The sequence below is a fragment of the Biomphalaria glabrata genome, chromosome 8 (assembly GCF_947242115.1).
Source record: "Biomphalaria glabrata chromosome 8, xgBioGlab47.1, whole genome shotgun sequence".
NCBI lineage: Eukaryota > Metazoa > Mollusca > Gastropoda > Planorbidae > Biomphalaria > Biomphalaria glabrata.
This window is the reverse complement of record NC_074718.1, coordinates 19,206,609-19,233,965: the sequence shown is the minus strand read 5'-3', so window position 1 is coordinate 19,233,965 and position 27,357 is coordinate 19,206,609. Positions and strand designations below refer to the sequence as shown.

Below are 27,357 nucleotides of genomic sequence, written 5' to 3'. Positions count from 1 at the left end.
GTATCAAAGTTGCACGAGTCGTCTGAACTTCTCGTAGAAGTTGATAGCAAGATACACTCTAATGGGCTTCTACGATGCAGAAAAATCTGTGATCTCCATGTGGAAGTCATGCCACACAAGAGTATGAACATTCGATGTCTATGCACCTGAGATGAACCCCAATTGGTAACAAGACTGGAAGGATTAGTCCTCCCGTAGAGCCTTGGCGAGAAACTCTTCTGTTAGGCGTAGTACCTTCAAGCTCCCATACAGGTTAAGTGACTGCAGACAAACTATCCCGCAGCTCTCGGAGCTGCATACACTCTTGCAAGAGACGCGCCACTGTCTCCATCGACTCTCCACAGTGTCGGCAACGGGCATCAAAATTTGGCCGGAACCTGGCAAAGTAGGCACCAACAGGGCAGTGCCCCGTTTTACACTGCGCAATGATAGATTGTTTCGACCTTTTTAGCCTCCACCATGGATCGTCGCGGTCCGGGCGACGCAAATGTTGCCAGACTCCACGGGCTTTGTTGGAGCCATCCCAGGATTTCAACCACTTGCCATGTACCCACTCTCGGATTAATGTCGTAGCTTGGTTAAACGTGTCTATGCACAGTAGCCTATAAAACACTTAGGCTGAAAATATGTAATGATCACGTTTGTGACAATAAAATCTCCGATCGCGCCCCCCCCCCTCAGACGTAGGGCCTGGGGTGCTTGCCCCATTAGCTACACCCTATGGCCGCTATTGCTTCTTATCTCTCTTCCATTTTCTGCTTAGCTCTATTTTAAGAAAAACTTTCTTTTGGAAAATTAAGAATTTATACAAAATTATTCAGTATAAGAGTAAAAATTGAGATGAGTTCTGAACCCTAATATTCTTTATCTAGTCGCCTATTTGCAACCTTTACTCAATCTGATATTTTCTATTGTATTAATACATTTGGGACTATCACTCACAATTTATGCTTGAATCCTAAAAATGCCAAAAATTTAGAGTATAATCTAATTGGTCCACTTAATTTCTCCTCCCACATTTTTTTTTTTTTTGTTTAGAGCTTGGAATTATAGTTCTGTAACAAAACAAAGTTACAAACAGGCCTGTTGAACAAAATGTATCACTTACAAATGAGATTATTACTTAGGTGTCTGTGAGGGTGGGTGTAGGTGGGGGGGGGGGGGCTCCATTCTGTCTAGCGCTATGTCATGTGCCAAACTGTCCAATGGGGAGAAATGGAGGAAAGGAACGACGTAGGTATTAAGAGGATTGACCTTAATTACTGGATGGCATAGATATGTTAAAAAAAAGTGGACTAGATTAGAGGGCGATAGCCACATAGCCGTAGGGAAAGAGCAAACATTCGCATGTATGTAAATAGAATGTACCGGCACTTTTTTCAATTTTGGGAAAAAATATTACTTCTCTTGTATTTTAACGTTTATTATTAATTTATTAGTGAGTACCGGCACCTATTTCTTTAGAAAAAAAAAGCATCGAATAGAAGTAAGTATGATGCTGATACCATCCCCTTACCAGGCTAATTGACCCCACTTTTTATTTGGGGGGGGGGGGGGAGTCAATATGTCCGTGTTTTATGGCCGACCGTCTAGCGAGTTTGATAGCAGACGTGAGAAGAACTTTTGCGCCGGAGAACAGAGATCCTATACGTTGGTTACGGTAAGACACAACGCCGACGGGGCAGTAAAGCACGCGCGTAGCAAATAAATAGGAAATGGTGAAAATGTTTCAAATAAGTATACAACTGGGATTTTTATATAGTTTATTTAAATAAACACACTTTTTATTTAATTATTCTAATAATTAGCTAGAAAAATAAACAAAATCTGCGTATCTCTCTTTCTATGCATCCATTTATCTATCCTCTCTCTGTCTAACTTATCTCTCTCTCTCTATCTATCCCTCTCTCTGTCTAACTTATCTCTATCTATATATCTATATATCTATCTATCCCTCCCTCTCTCTCTCTACCTATCTATCCTCTCTCTGTCTAACTTATCTCTCGCTATCTATCCATCTCTCTCTCTATCTATCCCTCTCTCTCTCTACCTATCTATCCTCTCTCTGTCTAACTTATCTCTATCTATCCCTCTCTCTCTCTCTCTCTCTACCTATCTATCCTCTCTCTGTCTAACTTATCTCTCTCTCTATCTATTTATCTCTCTATCCATCTATCTATCTAACCTTTATCTCTCTACCTCATCTCTGTCTATATATCTAAAATGTTTCTTTTTAAAAGCTATACAGTTGAAGATACATGAATCTTTTAAAGTAATAAATGTAGGTTTACATACTCAATACATACAATACATCATGAGCCCGCAGGCCATATAAGACAGATGGACATGTTGCGTAACTCCCTCGCCACATGCTAGACTGTCAACATCCACCCATCCCTTCCTATCACACCCCCTGCTGTTTTTTCATGTAACCCTCACTTAAATGGTCAAATCACACACATTTGGATAACCCACGACAGATTTGCATGATTGGTTTGTTTGTCTTAAGTCACGTGTCCACGTTTTAGTTAGGGCAGTTTATTATCAATCTATCCAACAGTGAACATCGCATCGTCGCTTTCCCTTTTTTTATTTCTGATTGATTCGGATACAAAACCCAGTGTGAGTTTCAATCTTTTCAATTCTTTAGTTGTCTCATATAGTTTCATGTCATGACATAATAGATTCCGTTAGCTTATCTGCTTCTCACTTTCCCAACTGATTATTTTTTTCATAGTTTCCTATTCACTTAATGCTTACTTTATTACATTGGAAGTTACAACTTACGTCACTTGACTTTGTCTCTATAAATATTTCTTTGATCATAAATTGGTACCTAGCTGTAATTCACTTAAACATCAGTGTAGAAAATGGGGAGACATATGTTATCATTATCTATTAATACAGTTGATATCAATTCACTTCACTGGTTTTATGTAAAAGCCTTAGAGTTGCTTCTAGTCTCACTCTAGTGTAGCTGAAATAAGTATTTAATTTAATTATGACATTTGCGAAGTCTATGTGGACATAAAAGTAGTCGCTATAGTTTAAATATATCATTCTTCATACATACAATTAATTAAACTATGTCTATCCCAAATTAATACCGAGCGCTCATTTATTATCGGTTCCCGAAGACAAAAGTGGCCATCATGGTCATGGTAATCTATGTATTTTTCTTTACACAAAAGCCTCTATACAATTAATATTTGAGCGTTGTATGTTTTACGGTGGATTTCACAACTTGAAATAATTAAAAAAAAAAAAACATTTGTAGAGATCTGGCAGAAATAAGACCACTGTTCAATGAAACTGGATTTTTTTTAGTTGTGGGGTAAATTTTTAGCGTGTTATTTCCACTGTGACTCCAGTGTAGGCCTACTTTCTTAAATTTTATGCTTGAGAGCCACACGTTAGAACTGAATTACAAATATTCTTATATTTGAACATCTTCTAGTTTAGGCTTAGCTTTCATCTCTTTTTTTTATATCTATATTCGTTTCTACGGTTTAAATGCAACTGCAACTTATTTCATTTACATCAGCACTGAGCCTTTGTATTGTATAGCATATGTCTCCTCTACCGGCTTTAAATATAAAAAAAAAAAAAAAAAACAGTTACATTTTAGTTAAAATGCCGGTAACTCCTCCGTTGTCTGGTTCCAAGTCCAGAATGTGAAAGGAGGAGGGGCGAGCATATGTTAGGCTACACACTACTCTTCATAAACATCTAGCGGTATACCCATCTAGCTACTGTTATTGAAAATGCGTGGATTTCAGATAAATATCTGTACTTATAAGGAAACCCATTCAGTTTAATTTAATTTGAAAATAAAATAAAGAATATGTTGCACATATACGAAACCCAATATGATTGGTTTACTTCATAGACTATGGTTTACTTTAATTTTAAAGTAAAATTACATTAAATCAATAAATTAAAAAATAATAATTTAGGTCTGTAAAACATTACAAATGAAAAAAAAAATAGTGTGAGCAAAAATATATAAATATAGGCCTATAACCCGTACATATATAGGATAACGGTACCATACATTTGTGACACAAACAAACAAAAAAAAAAACAAATTAAAAAAATAAAGATTAATTCATTCTCATTATTTATTTTTTATAGCCTTTTAAATATTTTTTTTATTACATAATATAGATCCAGAGTTTTCATATCATTAGCGAATTACTATTATAGATCTATCACGAACTATTAGGCCTACATGATACTACCGACACCGTCTAGCCGGTAGTGACCTTGTGACCTGATTACCGTAGCGATAGACAGCGCGGTGCTGCCACTTGCGTAACATTCTTCATAAGGGTCCTGCGATGTAAAGTTTTACCGTTTTGGCTCCCAGTCCGCCCCTGGGCGCCACACAAGATCTGTCAACCTTCTTTCTCCATTCTTCTCTGTCATTTGTCTTTGATAGAATTTAATTCTGATGTTCTTTCTGAAAATATTGATACCCGCCTTTTTACCTGCCTGGGTGGGCCACTTAGGGGGCCGATTTTGAGTTTGTGTAACCTTGTTTAGTCTTTAAAATTGTATGGCAGTATTGTTTTCATTTTCAACTTATGCCTGTTATGACTAGTGGATAGGCATTTTACAAAGCTTATATCAACTCACTCTGTCTGGTAAAAAGTTTGTACACTTTATTTCTCCCACACCCAATCTCAGATCAAGTTGAAACTTTTCACAATTATTCATGGTCGTAGACAAGACATGAATCACTAAAAAAAAATAATTAACAAATTTGTCAAATAATTACTGGTATTTAATTATTTTGTTAGATACCAAAAAGGGAAATTAATCCTTCAGTGTTCACATGTACGGCTAAATGTGTAGGGTTTCATTCCCTTAGATAATTGAACATGTTATTTCTCCAACAACCATTCTAAGATCAAGTTGAAGCTTCAAATAATTATTTATTGTAGGCTACCTAACAAAACATGAATCAATTAAAAAATTAACCTACCGGTATTAGTCAATGGATTATAGGTATGCCTAATTAATTATTTTTTTCGATATCAAACAAGGTAAATAGCTTCTACATTATTGATATACATAGCTGTAAATGCTGAGTTTTTCCCTTAGATTTGCTTTATTTTTTAAAAAGGGACTAAATTTAAACTACATTAAAACGTTTAAAAAGTAACTAAATAGCCATAAAATACTAATAAAGACTATAGATTAAAACTAATAGTCGTAAGTAAAACAAATATGATAGTGAAAATTAAAATAATTGTAATGTCCCGAGACATATTATGACGTTAAACTGCGCTCCTCTTTGTTTGGCACTTTTGGAGCTCAAAATTGCATTTCTTCTTTTCTATCATCATGTCTGCCTCCTCTATAAAAGTAATAGTAACTTACACTTATATTTTGCTTGTTTGTTGTTGTTGTTTTGTGTGTGTGTGTGTGACCCAAATATAGCCTAAATCTATCATTAGAAGAAACAGGAGAGCCCTGATAGAAGAAATAAGGAGAGGCGACAGAAGAGCTCCAATTATTGGCTGAAATTTCTTTTGCAGTTTTCCAGAGAGAACTAGGCCTACTGAGCAGTTGAAGCCACTCAAGCATTTTTAATGATAAACATGGTAGTTTTAAAATACAGCCAGCCATAAGACTTAGTGTAAATACAATTTAATTCTATGGCCAACAGTTAACGAGGGTGTCATGTGGTGAGCACAACGACCAATAGTCTTTACTTTCGGGACGGCGTAGAAGACCAGCTGAAGGTAAGGAAAGATTAAGGAAATAAAGTGTAATCTAAATGAATATATATGTTTCTAAAAAGAGAATGGATGCACCCTGGTGGATCACTGGTTTCGGTTTGTGTATAGTCCAGCCAGAATCTGACGTGACTAAACAAGCCGATTCTTGAGCGGACACAGTTCGTGCATGTGAGTGAACCTGTTTAGGGCAATCTGATAGGACAGCTTACTTTCTCATATTATCTAAAGCCGCTTCATTCCTTTCGGTGAGGTTTGTACAAGTACGCACAGTCTGCCTTTAATATGCTTGCCGATCTTGAGCGATTTCCTTCCACATACTTTCATTGATGCCTGTAGTCCCCAGATCTTGCTTGCAGACATCTCTGTAGGTTAGTATGTTGGGTCTGGCTCCCTCCACAAGCTCGGTATAAAGAATGTCCTTAGGGACTCTTCCATCTAAAATGCGTGTGACCGAACCAAAGTAGTCTCCTGTGGGTCAAAAAAGCAACTGAGCCTTGGCCAGTTTAATAACTTCCTGATTGGGGATCCATCCAGGAGATGCACATTATGCGTCGCAAGCAGCGCAAGTGAAAACTGTTTAATCTTTGCTCTTGTTGCATTGTGTAGACCAGCTCTCACTACCAGAAAGAAAGGTGCTGACTATGCAGGCGTTATATACTAGCAATTAGGTTGCCTTGTCAGTTTGTTATTTTCCCAAACATAATTAGAGAGTTTTCCCATTACTACATGTGAGCTTGCGCTCCCAGAGCTAGTTTTATATGCAATTTTAGCTATTTTTTAAATGTATTTTTGTTGTATAGGTTAGAGCTATTTTTATATATTTTATTTTTATAGTTTAGTGTCAGATTTTATAATTGTACTCCCGCATATTTATATAGGTTAGTGCGGGATAGTATAAAAGGGATGTACCACATGCTGTCTTAAAACAGTTCAGTGTACAGTTGACAAGTAGTCAGTATAGTATGTCTGTGTGACAGCCGAAGATCTTTGTGTCTGTCGTCTAATTATATTTTTATTCCTGTACCTGGGACGGCCTGCTATTATTACTGCTTTTAGCTGCTGCAATTACACTGCTGCTTTTAGCTGCTGCAATACTCTGCTGAAATAGCTGCTGCTTATAACTGCTGTTGTAGATCTATTCTAATTCTAGGGAATCTAGTGTTATTTTGTTTCTGCTATTGATAGTTTTGTTATTGTTTCTGTAGATCTATTCTAGATCTAATTCTAGGGAAGCTAGTGTTATTTTGTTTCTGTAGTGTTGCCTTATTAGTGGTTTAGTTATAAGTTATAGTCTGTTTCTGTTCTTAGTGAATACTAATAGTAAGTGTACTAAGGCTAAGATGTTCTTGTTTTAGTTTTAGTTATGGGTTGGTTGTAGTAGTAGGATATTGTAGATCTAGACTAGTTTATTGTAGTTTGTCTGTCGATCTAGGTCTAGGGTAGTAGTTGTAGTGATTTAGTTAGATAGTTGGTTTGGTTAGTTTGTTAGTGTTTGTAGTGGTGTAGATTTAGAGGATTTTAGTTAGTTGATGGGTTCAGTAGTAGTGATTAGTCAAGTTAGTGTATATATTATATTTTATTATTGATTTATTTTTGTATGTAAATAAAGCTTCTTTTTGTTTTATTTATCGTAAACTAAAGTTTGTTATCTTGTTTTCATTTAGTTATGTTAGTATAGTTAGTTGTCTGGTTACTTAGGTGACTCTAGCCCCTTTGTCACCATTCCGAGGTGCACAGATTGAGCCCACCCAGTAGCGCAAACATCTGCCTACTGTTAGATAGAATTTAATGTTGAGCAGAGAATAGGTTCTACCACTCGCGCCTGCCTGACCTGCTCACATACAGAAGCTTTTCCAATTCTTTTTGTCTCCTCAATGTCTAAATTTAGGTTGCTGGCAATAGTTGATCCCAGGAAGGAAAATTCCTACACCATCTTGAGGGTGTGATTTCCAATGTTTATCACGAGTATTTCTGTGACGCTTTGTGCCAGAATTTCAGTCTTGCTGAGAATTATTTTAAGACTGAACTCTTGACATGCAGCTGCCAAAGCATTTACTAGCCTTTCTAATCCTTCTTGCGAATGGAAGGTAAGTACCGTATCGTCTGCGAACAGCAGTTCTCTAATCAGGATACGCACTCTTTTTGGCTTTAAGTTGAGCCATGTCATAGACTATATATTACATTATTCTATGGCCATGTTAAAAAGTCTTCCATTGGATTTTCTGTGGATCTTCGAGGGTAAAGAAGATGCTAAATAGTGTTGTTTTACCCCGCTCTTGACGGAAAATGGCCTATATAGGCGTAGGCTAATTGTCAAAAAACTGTACATTGCCTGTCATGGCACGATTAGGAATTAATTGTTTCGAAAATAGGGGAAGTCTTAGACAGAGCGAAATATTAGCCGATGTAAACAGACTACCTCCGGAACGCTTTAGATAGGAAGCCTTTTATGAACGTATAGAGTTAGCTGACATTCCACGGTTCCCTTCGTTACTATTAAACTTCTTGTCTGACATTCAAAATCAGCGTCGATTAACTTATAGGCCTATTGATTGCACTGGAGGATCCAGAACTTTGGAGTGGGGGGGGGGATTTTTTTTCCAAACCCTAACCCTAACGCCCAGTAAACCCTAACCCTATGCATAAACGTGCTTACAGCATATAAAATAAAGCAGTGTTTCTCAACCTTCGGCGAAAAAAAATCCAGTCATGTTAAGGCTTTTCTCTTGCAAGCTTAGGGGTCTAGGGGAGCACTGTAAGCTTCCCTAGTGGGGTTCGGGTCGAAGCCCCGACGACAAAAGCGTTTTCTTGCATTTTTCACTGCAGAAACGCGTTCTCCAGACATCTACAGCTCATTATTCATCCTATTATAAAGGACCTTTTGAATAATGTTGAAAAATATTCTAATATGAATTTATAGGCTCTTAATACGTTGCAAATAATACCGATTTGTTCCTTGAAAAGATAACATATTTAGATTAAGGCTTTGAGGATCGCCGCCGAAAAAAAAAATATTCGATAAATAATATTCAATAAAATTCAAGCATAAATTGTGAGTTATAGTCCCAAATTTATTTTAACTAGAAAAATATCAGATTGAGTAAAGGTTGGAAAAAGGCGACTAGGAAAAGACTATCTGGGTTTAGAACTCATCTCAATCGTGAGTCTTATACTAAAAAATTTCGTTTGAATTATAACTTTTCCAAAGTCTTTCTTAAAATAATTATGATAAATTCATGTGAAATTACATAAACTCTGTCTGGAAAGAGGAGGGGCGGTAGAGTGAAAACGATTTTTCCTTGCTCCTTTTTATAATTTCTGCTAATGATTGCATTTGGCATTAAAGAATATGGGTGGGTCGACTCGATATAAGAATTTAATTTATAGCATATATAAATTATATTAGTGACAGATATTTTTTTATTTTGTTATTTCTTAACTTATAATACAAAAAGAAAAAGTATAGGTTTGTCCAATTGGGGGGGGGGGGGGAGGAGGTGATTACATGTATCGCTCCTTCCACCTGGTACAACCCTTTTTCATTTTATATTTACTAATCCTAAAATTTGATATTAGAGTGTGGTCCGACATAATATACAATGAGTTCACATATCAATACGTAGTTTATATTATGTAGATATAAAATTTATATATTAATTCATTTAATCTTTTTTACAAACTATGATTTCTCCATAAAAGTAGGACCGCCCCCCCCCCCCCACTCAAAGGGTTTAGGTGGGAAGGGCAGTAGAGGTATTCGCCCCCCCCCCCCCAATCGGCAACAGGGGAACGACATAATATAAAGATCGGTTAAAATACCAATAACAAGTTTTAATCATATAGATATTTAATTGATTCTGTTAGCAAGCTGTGATTTCTACAAATAAATTGGATCGCTCCCCCCCCCCACTCGAAAGTTTGAGGGGAGCGGAATTAATGCGATCGCCCCCACCATATCGGCCAATTTACTAGAAAGGAAGGGGGCGAAATAATCTAGAAATAGGTTGAAATATAAATAATTAGTATATAACATAAGTAATAAATTCGTATATGCCTACAAATTGTGTGAATTCTATACTAAAATTCGTCCGCCACCCCTTCGGAGGGGGGGGGGAATCATCGCCCCTTACCCCCCCCCCCCCCCCCCCGATCCGCCAGTGATTGATAGTTCCACATTTCGCCGGTGTTATTTTGATTTCATTGAGTGTTACCTCCGGCTCCGTTTGATTATTTGCTTTATTATTAGACACTGCGGAAGCGCCTAACAGCCCTGCATGTTTTCATGAAAAGTGACACTAGTTTCCGAAGCTTTTTGGACAGCCAATTTTCTTTAGTAATTAAGCAAACTGACCACTTCAGATGACAAGATCAAATGGTCAGGTTGATGAAAGCTATATTGAGGGCTTGTTTTGATCTCTGCTTTTCTTCCGTAGCTGCCGCAAGGAGAAAATATTTGTAGATCTACCTGATCTAAAGCAACACTGTAACTGAGTTCAGACAAGATCTGCAGCAGTTAAAATAGTAGGCCTACTCTTGCGTGTGCCATTCCGACAATGCTAAGCAGTGAAATGTCCCTGTCACTGTTCCAATTGGTCTTTGTTTTGTTTTTTTAATTGTAACAATGTTTGCATCTTCTTAGTCCTGCGAGACCATTCCTTGTTCACTGCAAAAGCTTAGCAGTTTGTAAAGTGGCTTCAGTAAGACTACGTACTATAAGCTCTGCACAGGGCCGCCGCGAGGGTTGTGGCCGCCTGCGTGCGAAATTTTAAAATGCCGCCCCCAGCGAGTACACAAAATTGCAAGTCACAAATTTTAGTTTCATAAAACTCTTTTATCGGCCAGTCTATATTTATTTAGGTCTATGCTTCTAAGATGTTTTATTTTCAATTTTAACTTTGCATTTTTTTTGTAAAGAATGTAATGAAAAAAGAAAAGAAACAATCTTAATTATAACACAATTTCATATACATTTCTTAACACTATGTATAGAATCCAAATTAATGAATTTTCACTAAAATGACACTTTCACAGACCTATACGCCTATATATATATAGGTTTATGGACTGTTTTTTTTTTTTTTTTTCGAAATAGTGTTGCCTGCATAAATTTTGAGCGTTGTAAAAGTTTCTTCCTGGAGATAGAATTGAAGATGAGGCAGGTTTTCGCTCTAGTCGGCAAGGGGTTTGATTCCTGGTGGGACTCGGCGCTAACCATATTCTGGCCTTTTTCTCTTTGTAAGAAGAGAGAGTTTTAAAAAGGCTAATAGTGATTTTTTTTCTTTCAGGACGCACTATTCAATAAAAAAAAATCGAGGGCCCTATTAAGTCTAATTATAAAGAGGCAGCCCTGGCCAATAGTATTATGCGAGGGACATTCTAGGTAGGCCTACATATTTTGCACGGACGTGTTATGGGCTTGATCTTTTTAAATATGTTCTTAGTGTTAAGTAAGACGTCTCTGTCGCGGAGGTTTTTTGTCACACAAAAATCGTTACTATAAAGAAGTGCACAAGACAAGAAATTCAACCATTCTGAGACCAAAAAACCCCAAAAGAATCACACTAGCGGAGACGTTTTAAAATGTTATCTTCAAAACGTTTTGACCCATATTATTGCAAAAAGCGGTCTATATTTAACAAGGTTTTTATTAGAAGATAAAACGGCGTCTCCTACTTAAGATATTTTAATTTTTATAGGCCCCTACATGTAATTTAATATTATTCAGATAAATTACACTGAAAAAATTTTTTTTTTTTTTTCACCGCCCCCTCTCCTTGTTGATCGTTGGCTTGTCTCTCCAAACAACTAGCTCAACTGAACCAATGTAGGCGTTTTATATTTTTAATAAATAAACTTTAAATAACTTACAAAACTTCTCATGTGAACATAAACTCAATATAACTTATTTCAATATTCACAGATTGAACTTGAGATAGAGATCTAATATTTATGAAATAAACTGATATTTAAACGAAATCTAACTCAGGACAAAACAACATCTTTACTCTTTCATGTCTCAAGATCATCAGCCGTTTCACTAATTTAATCATCCTCAACGCTTAACCTCTTCTTACGGTCACCTAGGAAACACAAACACTTTGACAGGAAATTGATTCCCCCTCCCCCGGGGGGACCCAAAGTTTTAGAAACACAGCATTAAAGATACAGATGATCAAAAATGCAAAATTTCAAAAAGAATAATCGAAATAATAATCCAATACGGAATACTTGCACATTAAAAAAAAAAGCACTCAAAATTTTTTTATACAGTTTATTATAATTAAATATTAGCCTAAGTAGTTCTGATATTAAATATTTATAAAACATTCTTTTTTTAAACTGATTTTACTACGAAAAGAAGAGAATTAAAATGTATTTTAAACTAGAACACAAATAACTTAATGTAGACATACACATGATCCTTATCTACACTCTATAATTGGCAACAAATATTCTACTCTCAACTAACAGCCATTTCCAATAAAAGTGACAATGGTTTAAAATTGACTTTCTAATCACTGGATCTAATTACAGGGCAGGCTATTTGACTCGAAACAAATATTACAAACAAGGCCAGGTTGCAGTTGGCGCCTATTGAAAAACCCGCTGGAATCTCTCGCGCAGCGATTTTTTTTTTCTTTCCAAGATGTATCAGACTTCCAATTAAGTTAATGTTTGATAAAGGTTTTAGTATTTTTTTAAAATACTCAATACTGCTAATATAAATCTGCAAGTAGACATTTAGTTATTAAAACAAGAATTAGACAACATAGGTATTGGAAAAAAAAAAAAAAAGAACAAAATTATAGTTCATAATAGGAATTTATTTTTTAACTCCAGAAAACCATTTAGACAGTTTCAAGTACTGGTGGTTCATAGCCATCAACTCGATCAACTTTTTCACCACCTTCAGCTGTCTTAGTGGTGGTAGTTGTAGTACCCCCTTCACCATGAAGTTCCATCAACCTGCCAACTGTATATATATGCAAAAAGTTAGTCAATATATCTAAAATGTTTTCTCAAAATGGAATAATTTAAATTACAAAATTGTAGGAATTTGTATCACTATTTAGAATAGATTTCCCCAGAAATTTCACCTGAAAGCAATAAAAAAAAATCACCATTTGTAGAAAAGTTAAAACCAATAAATAATTTGAACCTTTAAAATCTTCTGGTCAACTCACTTTTGTTTTGTGTCTGGCCATACACATTTGTGTTAATGTGTGACAAACCTAGCCTTATTGTTAAATAGCACAATATTGAATTGGAACTAAATGTTTACAGCAGCAACAAACAACAAAGGTTTTCAAGTTGCTTCAAGTCTGTAGTACTCAATGAGTACAGAGGAACTAGAAAAGCCCGACAAAACTACAAAGAGAAAAACAAAAGTACAAGCATATCAAGAATGGAAAAGCCTTCAAAACACATGGTAACAAGACAAGTGGACACATTCCAACTGTGGGAAAAATAACCCAGTACAAATTTTTAGAGCATATATATATATAATAAAATATAACTTACCATCAAATTTAGGCTTTTTGAGAACTTTGACTTTCTGAATAAGAACGTCATGAAGGGGATATATGCCCTGACAACATTTTTCGATATCCTTACCAATACTGTCTGGGATCCTGTAATGGCATAAAAGATGTTAAAATTGTAAGACTCCTTGAGTGAAGCCAACATCAATAAAAACATGTTTGAACACAGCACTTACAACTTGTTAACAACTTCTTTCATATCATTCATTGATACTTCTCTAGTGACTATTTCAACCATCTTCTTTCTGATAGCTTTAACCTGCAGAGTAAAATAAAAATTGCTAATTGATAAAAGGTAAATAAAAAATATTCCATTCAATGCTACAGCTTTTTTTATCTTGATGTATTCAGACATTTCAAAATAGACAAGAGCTATAAACTGTATGCTTTGTAGAAATATATTATTACTAGTTATACTTTGTGTTTAACCTGCAGTAACATTACCAGACCTTCCCTAATACAAGCAATTCAACAGATCATTGGACATTTAATGGATATATACATTAAAAAAAAATCACCAGCTAATTGGTTACAAGACAAAACTAAATTTTTAGTGGTTCAAAACAAAAATTTTTTGATTCATCAGTGAAAGGCAGATACTCTTTACTACTTTTGCACTGTAGCATAGCTGAGGGACAATGCATCCCCCCCCCCCCCCCAGCACTGATACCAAATGTGATTTTTTTTTTAAAGCAACAATGATGCTGTAAAAGATCAAACACACAATATACAAATGTTGTAGCTGACAGGACTAAAATTTCTAGTCACAGTTAATTTTTTTTTACATTTTTAGATATATTTTTGGTATCTCTGATTTACTTAATTCTGTACATTAAAAAAACATTTTTGATTTTGATTCAAATTTCTCATGTCTTATAATAACATATTGCTAATAATATATTTTAGACCTAACCTTGTAAGTAAAAGTAGTGCATGTCTTCCTAATAAGCCCAAATAATTCATTAATGCAATTTAATTTTAGAAGTTAATGCATAATATAGGGGTTTTAAGTTTTATACCTGCAGATGTCTAATCAATCAATCTGTTAAATATTTTAAAACCAAGAATTAAAATTTGTTTACCTGTGCATGTTGAGCATAACATGTTTTCTTTACTTGATTGTTCCTCTTCTTTGTGAATCCAATAACAAACACTCTCAGAAGGTAGCCATCAGTAGTTTTCACATCAACATTGGCTTCAATCAGAGTCTGTAAATTATTTAATTGAAGCTTAATATTAGTAACTTTTAACTAATTTTTGGAATTTGAAGATAAATTTGTGAAAATACTACAGCTTTTTTATTGTGATGTATTCAGACCTTCAGGTTCATACAAGGAACGGTGGATACAAGACAGAACATGGAAATTGATAGATGAGAGGAAAGAGGCCAAACGTAGACGAGATCAGAAAAATGAAACACAGGATCGCAGCCTAGCGGAAGAAGCAGATCTGAAAGTAAAGAGAAGCTGTCGACAAGATAAACGGGACTGGATTGAGCAGAAGGGACTAGAGGCACAAGCAGCTGCAAGCAGAAATGACACAAAAACCCTCCATCGTATCGTCCTAGATCTCACTGGAGCAAAGAGTGGACATGGGGCACCAGTAAAAGACAAGCAAGGCAAAACTTTGTGAACGAAAGAAGAACAGGATGCAAGATGGGTAGAGCACTTTTAAAGAGACCCTTAACCAACTGTCGCCAGACCTAACTTGCATATTCCAGGACCCCTCTCCAGACAATGATCTCAAGGTCAAGACAGACCCAATAACTGTTGAGGAGGTTACCATGGCCATTGCAGTGCTAAAGAATAACAAAGCACCAGGACTAGACATGATATCAGCAGAAATGCTAAAATATGGGGGACAGTGCATTGTTAACAGAATGACTGATCTCTTAAATCTCTGTTGGCGAACTTCAAAAGTCCCAGAGGACTGGCAAAAGGGAGTGATTGTAAAGCTTCCAAAAAAAGGGCAACTTGGCAGACTGCAACAACTGGAGGGGCATTACTCTCCTCTCTGTCCCAGGCAAAGTTTTCAGCACTGTTTTGTTGAGACGGCTTCAACAGTCTGTAGATGAAAGGCTCAGAGAAGAACAAGCAGGTTTCCGAAGAGGCAGATCATGTACAGAGCAGATTTTTGTTTTACGAAATATCATAGAACAAAGTCTTGAGTACCAACAACGGCTAACGATCAGTTTCGTGGACTTCAAAAAAGCGTTTGATAGTGTCCACCGAGAATCACTATGGAAAATAGTTAGAGAATACGGTATCCCAGAAAAATTTGTCCTGATCTTAAGACACCTTTACAGTCAGTCTAGCTGCTGCATTAAAACAGAAGAGGGAACAACTGAGTTTTTTTACAATCGAGACAGGTGTGAGACAGGGGTGCATCTTATCTCCCCCTTCCTTTTCCTCCTAGCCATCGACTACATAATGAGGAGAGCAATGAACCAGACTGCCTTTGGTATTCCATGGCATGAACAACTCCGATTGAGGGACTTTGCTGATGATGTTTCACTACGCGGGGCTACAAATAAATGCATTCAAGAAATGACGGAGAGCCTAGACAGAGAGGCACCCAAAATTGGCCTCCGCATAAACTTGGATAAGACTAAAATTATGCGAGTGGGATATAAGGCAAAGGGTGTCCCCTTCAGACTTGGCGAGTCAAAGCTTGAAGAGCTGGACAAGTTCACGTACCTTGGCAGCATCATAACAAATGATGGAGATGCTTACCATGATGTAGCGTGCCGAATAGGAAAGGCAGGGAGCATTTTCCAAAGGCTGCAGCCTATTTGGACTAGCCAAGCCATTGGACTCGAGACAAAAATACACCTTCTCAACACAATCATCATTCCAACTGCTACATATGCATGTGAGACGTGGAAGTCATCTGTCAAAATTGAGAAAAGACTAAATGTGGCTCAACATAGATGGCTGAGACGGATTTTGGGAGTCAGTTACACAGACCGGATCTCAAACAAGGAAATCCTATGCCGAACTGGGAGTCGAACACTTAGTGAGGTTGTGACTGAGCGTCGCATGAGGTTTGCGGGACATGTTCTACGTCAAAATGAATTACGCACACCAAGAGTTGCGATAACATGGAAGCCAAAACGAGGAAAGTGCAAACAGGGACGTCCTCGTATTACCTGGCGACACACCTTCATGGAGGACCTCAGAACAGTGGACACCAGGTGGGAGGAGGCTTCAGACATTGCCAGTGACAGATCATTATGGAGACAGCTTGCCGCCCAATGCGCCGAACGGCGCGGGAGGACCTAAGTCTAAGTCAGACCTTTCGGGGGCAGATGAAGTAAAGCTAAAGGGGTCATGTGGCCAGCACAATGACCAACTGCCTTTACCCCCCCCCCCCCAAATGTCAGTTTGGGGTCTCCTAAAATTCATAAAAATCTTGAAGTTTAAAATCCCAGTCTTCGCAGGGATTAGAATATAGTTCAGAAGCCAAGCACTTTATTCCTGTCCAACACACCATAATAAGTTATCTCACCATTCTGTTTCAGCTTTATGTTCAGTGCACTTCAATCCTGATGCTTAAAGATTTATTTACCATTAAGTCACCATTTCCATAAGATTTATTTGAAATTTTATATTTTCTTACATGTAACTCTGCCATAACATACATATATATGCTTACCTGCCACTTTTTCACCATGGAACACAGTTTGTCTCTAGTTAATGACATTCCATGGAAGTTAGTCAAAACATTGCGACCCTGAACTTCTTCTGCTACGAGTTTAAATTTTCGAAAGGTTACTTCATCATTTTGAAGATCAGCTAAGCTCACTTCAAAAACGCGGCCTTTCAAGTTGTCACTTGCTATCTCTGTAAAAGTAAAAAAAAAAAGAAGTTATGATAGAATTGAATAACCATATAATACCAGATCAAGCTGTGGGAAGAAAATCACTGACATATTTTGAAACAGTTTTAAACCCATACAACAAATGTCTTTTTTTTCATGGCCACTAACTAATATGATCTTTCACTGGTTTAGAATGTATGAATAAGAAAAATAATTCAACAGAAAAATATACTTTCATAAATAATGTTTTCCAAAATGACATTAAAACCCTTTTCAGGAATCACAAAGAAGATTCTTTGGTATTTTCAAAAATTATAGTTTAAAACATTTTGTTTGTTTTTAATGCATATGATATGTACAGAGACTATATCTCGATATATTCGATCGCACAAGTGTTACACATTCTGATGCCAAAATGTTTTGACTATCGGTGTTTCACATTTGGACTTTTTTTTTTGGGTAGGCGATCTGTAAATAAAAATCATCAAATGAATTCTTTAAAATTCTAATTTTTCGACTTCAGATTTTAACTTATGTCCCAAATTGTGTAACATTTTTTTTTCAAATGTTTGCTCCTTTATTCCTTCAAATTTTAGAATGGCACCTTGTTTTAAGCCTCTCTGAATGACAAACACAACAAATGTATCAGAAATACATGCTTTTATATTCAAATTATACTTACTTGTTCCTTGGGAACGTGTGACCAATGTTTTGCCTATTTGTCTCACAGAAAACATTGAAGGTGCCTTGACATCATACCATTCTTTTTTGGAAAAGGGATCAACACTTAAAAGAAAAAAAATAATGTATATGAGGAATTGCCATTTTCAAATTCATAACTGTCTTGGCCCAAACTTATTGATGTTTAATTAATTTTTTGTTATAACTAAATCTAAAATTCTAGATTAATCTAGATCTATGAGATTCAACTAATTATATTTATTAATAGTTTGAATCTTAATGGTAGAAATGAAAACAGTTGCTAGAAGCTTTCAACATAAAATATGGCGGAAAACAGATTCTCTATTGAAAATGCATTTTTCGAGTTCAATATTCATTATCTCTGAATATAGACCATCTGTGGTATATTTGCTTTTACTGATGGATAGATCTATGTTTCTGGGAAGCTTCATTAGCAATTTTTTTTTTGAAATTCGTTTTTATATGGAATTTGTGCATTTGTGAATATCATGAAGTATTGCCAAAAAGACAAGACACCATTTACTCCTGGATTTATGTGATTCCATTTCAAAAGGTAAGAAACATATTTTAGAAATATAACTCATGTATAAAATACATACTTAGTATTTAAAAATGATTGTTACACACCATAAAGAAAAAAAAAAGTAAATAAAATGCTTCTTTTGAAGTTGTGATGTTTTTGAAGTGACACAGTTTTAAGCAAATAATATTGTGAATTTGTGAAATTCATGGATTATTGGACATATCTTCTGTGAATTATGGATTTTTCATTATTAGGGGTAAGTGTGTTTGACCTCATTTTTTTAATGTTAAATACTTGTCTGATGATAATGAATTTAACTTTTTTTGGATTCCTCTCATCTTGGGCATTAAAATTGATACATAATATGTCTAAACTGATAATGTTTTTGTTATTTAGGATAATGATAAAGTATAATTTGCAACCTAATTTTTTTATGGAGGGGGTGGGGTCTGGGGTGGATCAATTTTTTGGCATAAATGACTTAAAAACTTGTTTTTATATTTTTTTCAAATGTTCTATAAATATACTTTACTTTGGGATATATTTTTCTATTAATAATATTGTGAACTTGTGAAATTCATGGATTATGGGACATATCTTCTGTGAGTAATGAATTTTTCATTATTAGGGGTAAGTGTGTTTGACTTCATTTTTTTAATGTTAAATACTTGTCTGATGATAATGAATTAACTTTTTTTGGATTCCTCTCATCTTGGGCATTAAAATTGATACATAATATGTCTAAACTGATAATGTTTTTGTTATTTAGGATAATGATAAAGTATAATTTGCAACCTAATTTTTTTACGGAGGGGGTGGGGTCTGGGGTGGCTCAATTAATTGGCATAAATGACTTAAAAACTTGTTTTTATATTTTTTTCAAATTTTCTATAAATATACTTTACTTTGGGATATATTTTTCTATTAATAATATTGTGAACTTGTGAAATTCATGGATTATGGGACATATCTTCTGTGAGTAATGAATTTTTCATTATTAGGGGTAAGTGTGTTTGACCTCATTTTTTCAAGTTAAATAATTGTCTGTTGCTTCTGATTTTATTTTTTTTTTAAATTCCTCTATTCTTGGGCAATAAATTTGATATATAATATGTCAATAAAAGCCATTTTGAAATTGGTAAAAAAAAATGGTCCTTAAAGTAGAATGTTGAGAGCTCAATTCCGCCCTATACTAAACCTAAACAAGTTTCAATTAATCCCCCCCCCCTAATAATAAATACATGTGTTCTAGAACTAGAAGATCCAGATTTAAATGAATTTTTTTTTTAGTGACAATCAATGACTGGGGCTATAATTATAAATCTTAAATATTCTTAAACTTTAAACTGTATCTCATAATCTTGTTCTTTGACTCAACTGTCTTTTGACCAACACATATAAATCTTGGCAAAGGTCTATCATTAGCTTCACAGAATAGGCCATATCTGACAATAATGACAACATCAAAAAAGCTAGCATCCATAATACTATGATAATACCCTGGTTTGACAACAGCAATGCTGTACTAGCAGGTGTACCTCATGACAAAATCTTCAAGCAGCAGAGTTCAAAACTACAATGCACAAATAGTGTAAATAGTCATACGGAAAACTTCTGCAACTGCTGATTACACTGTAAATCACTTTTAGAATTGACTAGAAGGTGGCTACACTTTTGACACCAATGAACATTAGTCATTATTGAACACACTGAGAATAATGGGAATAGGCTCCATGGACTCTTCTAGACTACCCAATGAACTCAGATAAACAACGTTTCAATGCATTGATTGACTACATTGACCCCATTAAAGAAGAACATTACCTTATTAAGACCTACTCCTATCATAATAGATCTAGTAGTGAGTTCGAAATCCGCGTATAAACACCGGAAGTAGTATTCCATTTTTCATATAAAACCTGCATAGGTCCATAAACGTTGGTATTTTGAATTTCATAGTAAAATTACATTTTTATTTTTTTTTGTACAAAATTTGTGCTCAATGTGCTCTAGAATGTTAATATTTTCAAATGGCATGTCCCGATTATTCCAGTGTTGGCTTGTTTTTATTAAAATGAAGATCAAATGACTGCATATTTTTGTTTTTATGTTTGTCAATTGAAATAATCCGTGTTTCATCCTTTTTAAAAGAGGCTCATCTGGGTAATTACTTAAAGATTCGTAATTGATAACTTAGAAGCATATTTTCAATCAGATTTAATTAGAAAAACGTCTTCGAGTGAAGTCCTCTCGATTCACTCAAATATGTGACCAATTATCGATAGTTGACATTTTTCAGCACTGAACAATATATTTTTGGACAAGTTGGCAGAAACAAAATTATCCATGAAAACAAGAGCTTTGCTAAAACATATATACATCCATCACTGTCAGTACGTATTTAAATCCATCTCAATCGGCCCCCTATTTATAACCATCTATGATTTGAATAATTTCTTTTTAAAAGCAATTGATTAATCTAAATATAAAATTAATTATTTTTACATAAGGTTAAATAATTTTCTAATTATTCCAATTCAATACAATATATGATTTAATGTAATCTATACAATTTTAAAAAATTCTTAGTTATCTTTTAAATAAGTTTGTACCACTAGTCATTAGTAATGTTCATAGAATTTAAGCTTTGTTTGCATCATATAATTATCAACTACTCTAGTTAGGTTATTATTATTTCACTATAATTTTTTTTTACTATTATTATTATTATATTTTATTACTATTAATTTTAAGATTTTTTGATTAAAATATATATATATATATTATTGTTAAATACAAAAATATAAGAAATTGAATTACATTTTTAAAGGCAATACTAAGGTTTGTTTTTCACATTTAGGTGAAACATCAAGGACACTTTACACTGCATTAAAAATTGCTAGATGCACCAGAGTTTCTATTTAACTCTCAGATTAATGCTTTTAGTTGTCCTCTAAATTAATTATCAAATCATGATATCTCTACTGTTAGTAAACTCCACTCAATTTTTAAATCAAACTATACCTCAGTCTACACTGGGCATATTAATGAGTTTCTCATTACAAAGGGATTTATCAGGCCCATTAGTATGTATAAAAAAATGTGCTTCACCACAATACTTGGGCTGAAAGAATCTTAGGTTTTTTAATTTATTATCATGAAAAGCACCAAATGCTAAAATGGCTATTTTTAGATGGTAAGACAAAAGTCAATGGCAACAACGCTTGCATTATCTTTGCACTAAAAAAGAAATGAGCAAGAGATAAATTTTCTTTTTGTTTACCAAGAAAAAGATGTGGGGAAATTATTATTGCACTAAAAAAGAGATGAGCAAGAGATAAATTTTCTTTTTGTTTACCAAGAAAAAGATGTGGGGAAATTATTATGGATTAATTAATTTAGTGTGGACAGATGAGCAAGAAATGAAATGGCAAATGAAATAAAAGCTGCTTTGAAAGATGTTGGTGTGCCTATTCTTAAAGAAAATATATTGTTTACAACAGCAAATAATCTAAGAATCTGTGAGATTACCCATAGCCTATTAGAAAAATTATGGAATTATGGATGATGTTGAGATTATAATTATTCTTTAATTGTGATACTATTTTACATTTCCTTAAATGTATTTTAATTTTATTTGATTGATTTGCTGATGTCTGTTATGATTGTAAATATGCTATTTTATTTCCAAAAAAACAACAACAAACATTTGTTGCAATAAAAAAAATCTATTTTGATTAATAATCAACCCATAAAATAGAATATCTAGACATTTTCTTATATAAAATCATGCATTAGGTATTAATATTTAGAATGCATCTATTCTTTTCATAATATTAATTATGTTCTTCATTAACTTGTGTTGCAGATTTGATATAGATTTAAAAATTATTTACTTCATTCTTCAAAAATTACTTAAAATCAAAGCATTACTTTTCAATTTTTTAAATAATATTTTCAGCATAATAATTAATTCATACTTTAAAAGTATAGATACCAGACACTTAAATAAAAAAAAAATTCTCTTTCAAGATTTAAATCTTTCAAAATGAATTTTTAACAAATATAAGTACTTTTCAATTACAAATAGTGTTTTACTATATATTCATTAAGAGTACACTTATATTTCTTTAAATAATAATTATTAATCCTATCAATACATTCAAAATTGATTCAATGTTACATGCAATAAAGAGAAACTCAAAACAAAATTAGAAAAAAATTGAGGATCATTCTTGTCACAAAATTAGATAAATTGGCAGCACAAACAAAAAAATACTCTTGACCTATTTCCCAGTTTGATTCAACTTCCGGTAGTGAACAGAAATGACATGGATCTAAAAAATCAAGACTTTCCCCCTCTCAAATAAAAATTAATATCTCCCCTTCCACTTGTCATACAATGATAAATTTAATATGGTTGGAAATATTTTTTCAATCCCTATTCAACCATATAGGTTTTATTAGTATATTGTGAGTTTGAATTTTTTATCGAACTACCTAGATCTAGATCTAAATCTATTCAACTATTCTATCTGACAATTTGTTCAAATTTTAAGATGTTTGTCATTTTAACTCTCCTGTTAATAGTTTATATAAATTAATTATTATCAAGAATCTAGATGTATATAGATCTACTTTAGTAGTTTAAAGTTATGGTCACTGGTGTGAAAGTCACTGAAACTGTGAAAGTGAAAGTATTAAAAATCCATTCCATGATTCCATGTGTAAGTTATAACTTGACTAAGGAAAGAATTTTAAGATTAATAGATTAAATCTATATTTCCAAGCAATAACTAGATCTAGGTAGACTAAAAAGAAACTAAATACTTAGACTCTCTACATAAATGTAAATTTTACAATAAAGACATTCTACAATCTATAGTTCAACTACATTTAACAAAAATGTCAATGTTTACATTTTACTACCATATATTTATCATCAAATATCGTTATTAAAATAAAACAATCAATCAATAAGTTTATCATAGTTTTAAAAAGAAAGCTTTTAATTAATTATTTTAACGATTAGCATAACTTACACCTTCTTCTTGGTTCCCTTTTTCCCTCCTTTGGTTAGTCGTTTATTTTTACCGACAGCCATGTTAACAGACTAAAGTGAAAAGGAAGAACGGAAGCTGTGTAATGAGAAAGGTCATTTCCTGCAAGTCCAACAACCGCTAAAGTGCAGAAATATATAGGTCTGTGATCTACCTTCGAAAATTCATTGCGCTTTCCTAGAAATGGCCTCCGTGTTATTGCAACTCTTGGTATAATATGTGACACTATGCGTAGATAATTAATTCTGTCGGAGAACATGTCCCCCAAACCTCTTGCGACGCTCGGTCACAGCCCCATTAAGTGGTAGAGTCCCAGTTCGGCATAGGATTTCTTTGTTTGAGACCCGATCTCTATAACTCTCTCCTAAACTCTGTCTTAGCCATCTTTGTTAAGCGACATTTAGAATTTAGTCTTTTCTCAATTTTGGCAGATGACTTCCATGCTATTCATTGCACTTTATTAATGGAACATAGCAACTGGTAGACATTTGTAACCTCTCTTGGCTATGCTATTGGAATTAGGTGACTGTAGTTTGCTTTTGATTTTATATCGAAAAGGGAATTTAAGTTTTATCGTTAAAATCAATATATGTTGCGGGGTTTTTAAACTAAAAAATCTCTGGAAGTTTTTTTTTAAACAAACTCAAAACCTCTTTAGTTACGCTTATAGAATTCGGAGACTGTAGATTGCTTTAGAATAATATTGAAGAGGAGATTTTTTACTAAAAATTATCGGATATGGATGGGGTTTTAAGCTTAAAGTCTTCTGGAAGGGAGGTTAACTCAAAACCCCCTTTGGCTACGCTCATATAGATGTGTGTGTGTAGTTTGATTTAATTTTATATTGAAGAGGTTGTTTCTAGCTTCAAACCCCGGTGGAGGGGGTTTTACTTTAAAACCCCTCTTGTCTAAGCTCTTAGTATCTAGGACTATTGCATGCTTTAGTCTTATATTGAAGAGGGGGGTTATAAAAAAAAATTGGAAGGGGCTTTAAAATCAAAATCCCCCCTTTGCTCCGCTCATGGAATTTGGTGACTCGTTTGCATTATTTTTTGTTTTATAGAAAAGGGGGGGGGTTAACCTCAAACCCCCCTGGAGGGGGATTTTAAACTCAAAAACACCCATTTGCTGCGCTGGAGCAAGTGATGGTTTAACATTAAAATCTCACCTAAAATAAACAAAATCAAATATAAAAAAATTCACAAAATTCCACCCCTATTGCCGGGAGGGGGGTTATTTCTGGAGGTAATGACCCCCCCCACCCTATGGCCACGCCCATGCCCTATATGTACTTCGAATGTTCCTCTTCTTACTATGAGAAAAAGTGTGTTGTAGATTCTAACAGAGTGAATTTCTGAAGAAAACAGGAAAACTTTCGCCGTTTTAGGACCCACTGGGTGAGCTTTCATCCTTATTCCAGAATCATAGAGTTGGATGAAGTTATATGTCTAAAAAATACTAAACTGACTAGCTTCTATGAACACTTGTCATGTAAATTTTGATTAAAAACATATAAACTAAGCATACACGCAAAGACAAAATTGTGTTCTTCTTCTTCCTCGTTCTCATTTTTATGTTGGAGCGTTCATATAACTAGTGACTAGATCAATATAGAGTCTATACGAGACGAACTGCGCAGTGGTTTCCAAATCAGGGAGCTCTCCGAATAGTTTTCTTTCTATTGGGGTGTTTTGGGCCAGTATGATTCTTTCCTTTTCATTACATTCTTATACATTACTCTGCGCTCCCCCAGTCCCTCAGATAGCTAAGAAGGGATGTGGGGAGAAATTTTTGTCGTGGGATGGGGGACCAGTCAAGGTTTGAGAAACACTGCTCTAGACAGAAACGAGTTAACTAAGAGTCTATATAATAGATGTATTATTATTATAAGAGTAGTAAATCTATAGATCTAGATCAGTGATTCCCAAAGTGGTCTATATAGACCCCCAGGGGTCTACGAAGACTTCCAAGGGGTCTACGAAAGGGAAAACATAAATTGGGGGTCTATGAGGTGTCCACGGGGGTCTACGATAATAGATTTTATTTAATTAAATTAAAGTCATCACTTTAATTTTAACATCAAATTAATGTAATTCTTTCATACACTAATATATGATTTGTACCAGAGTTAATCCTTTAAATATTTATCCTGCCATTCAAACGAAAAATTGTTGTATCTAATTTCAATTTCTACATGCAACCAATGTTTAACAAAAAGAATGTAGACTGTACAGCGTTGATTATTTAAAATTGGTATTTATTCCTTTACTTGTCATACTACGGTTGCCTAAGTGCCTCTTTATACCGATTTGAAATCAATTATGCTGGAGGATCATTTGAGACAATGCCTGCAACCTGACAAAATAGATAAAGATTTGAAAAAAGTTCGTATCAGATCAGAATAGACCCACAAAATCTCTCTTCGACATCATATAGAGAAGATAATAGTTTGTGAGCGTCTTACAAAATCTCTTTAAATACATGTATAGCAAAATACGGAAAACACTATAGGTAAAACATTGATTTTATCCGACGTTGTAGTTTTCAATAACTGTTTACACAAATCTATAAATCTATCTGATATAATTAAACGAATTTCTTTAAGCAACAATACAGTTAAAGGCCACATCTGTGGCATAAGTTATAAAATCAAAAGCTTCTTTTGTAATTCTTTCCAAACGACATATATACAGTTTGGGATCAGAGGTGTCGTAGGCTCTGACAGAGTGTAGCGCTGTGTGCTACTGCCTAAATTTAAGGTCGTCGGCTCCTTATTTTTAACATGGTTGACCCACGAAACCTTTCCCATGTTCGGGTATAGCTGCAAGGCAGCACAGTTTGAATTCAGTTTTCCTTCTGCTATTTATGCTGCAAACGGAGGAAATTCCAGCTACCGTCGCCTCAGCGTGGCCCTCCTGTGGAAACGTCCGCCAAGGGAGTTGGATAGGCCAAGTACGGTAGCACACATATCTCTCAGTGGGCTACCACATGTACGATCGAGAGATTGTACACTGCACGTGGTAGGGATGTAACAAAGGCTCGCTAACCTGTCCAACCCCCCATCGATTCGTTCCCTAATGGGGGCCATACGCGCTGTGATGGACCCTCGCACGGGTTCGGTGGGACATTATAGGCATACGAAGGGCCCCACGCGGCTCGGCCTCCGGCCTCGCACGGGAGAGGGAACTCGTACGGGGCTCAAGGGGGTCGTGAATACATGATCACTTCGGATAAGGCGGGACTTCGGACAGAAGAATTGGTGAAGAGCCGATGCCTCATCCTGGCCATGGATAAAAGCCTTTCCTTGGTCAAGAGGTCCTATAATAGGGAACTGGACGTTCTCAGACCTTAAGGACATCTGATTCAGGTGGGCTGCAGGCCAAGTCTAATTAGCCCTTCCTGCCGAAAGCTTACTGGTTTAGGTACTCACTAGGTACCTTCACACCTTCTCTTGTTAGTGAAAAAAGTTCTGTGCATCCAATATTTGAGCCAGACGTGAAAGATAAAAAATACATAAGAAACCGCTCTTTGCGAAAACTTTTACAATGATACATAAGGCTAATTAATTGATTGATTACTATTTAATGTTTGAGGACTACTTCATAGAACAACACATTCCTACATGAGACATATTTTCCCTAGCAACGGATAATAGAGGTGCAAAAAAAAATAAATTCCAATGTGTTTGGTGATTCCAGTAATAAATATAAATTGTTATTTTAATTTAAATTAGAATTTTATCAATAAAAAAAAAAAAAGATCTCTATGACATATGCTAGGTGTAGCTTTAAATTAGTTTTTCACTCTTTAACTCACAACAGTTAGAAATTTGTTTTAAAAATGTTTTGATGAATTTGCAAAAATTCAATACAAGTGAAGTAGGGGGTCTACCGAAAGCAAGAAAAAATGGCAAGGGGTCTACGAGACAAAAAGTTTGGGAACCACTGATCTAGATTCTATATAAA

The 27,357-nt window shown here is 34.7% G+C and overlaps 1 protein-coding gene across 1 annotated transcript; it reads right to left on the bottom strand.

Annotated features, from left to right (window-relative positions):
- Positions 1-12,550: 12,550 nt before the first annotated feature.
- On the bottom strand, positions 12,551-23,530 carry LOC106053497 (40S ribosomal protein S3a). The gene is made up of 7 exons (XM_013209061.2): positions 23,375-23,530; positions 17,790-17,893; positions 16,943-17,130; positions 14,371-14,496; positions 13,465-13,547; positions 13,269-13,378; positions 12,551-12,720 (listed from the first exon to the last, which is right to left on the bottom strand). Exons 1-7 carry the CDS (start codon positions 23,434-23,436, stop codon positions 12,596-12,598), a joined length of 798 nt encoding a protein of 265 aa, XP_013064515.1. The 5' UTR covers positions 23,437-23,530; the 3' UTR covers positions 12,551-12,595.
- Positions 23,531-27,357: the final 3,827 nt, after the last annotated feature.

What these genes read in the sequence shown, in the direction of transcription:
- LOC106053497 (XM_013209061.2), bottom strand. Translation starts at nt 23,436, where the DNA reads ATGGCTGTCGGTAAAAATAAACGACTAACCAAAGGAGGGAAAAAGGGA. An exon ending in CCATGGTGAAAAAGTGGCAG is followed by an intron (nt 14,497 to 16,942) that starts GTAAGCATATAT and finishes AATAATTTACAG; the next exon opens with ACTCTGATTGAAGCCAATGT. An exon ending in CAAAAAGCCTAAATTTGATG is followed by an intron (nt 12,721 to 13,268) that starts GTAAGTTATATT and finishes ATATATATACAG; the next exon opens with TTGGCAGGTTGATGGAACTT.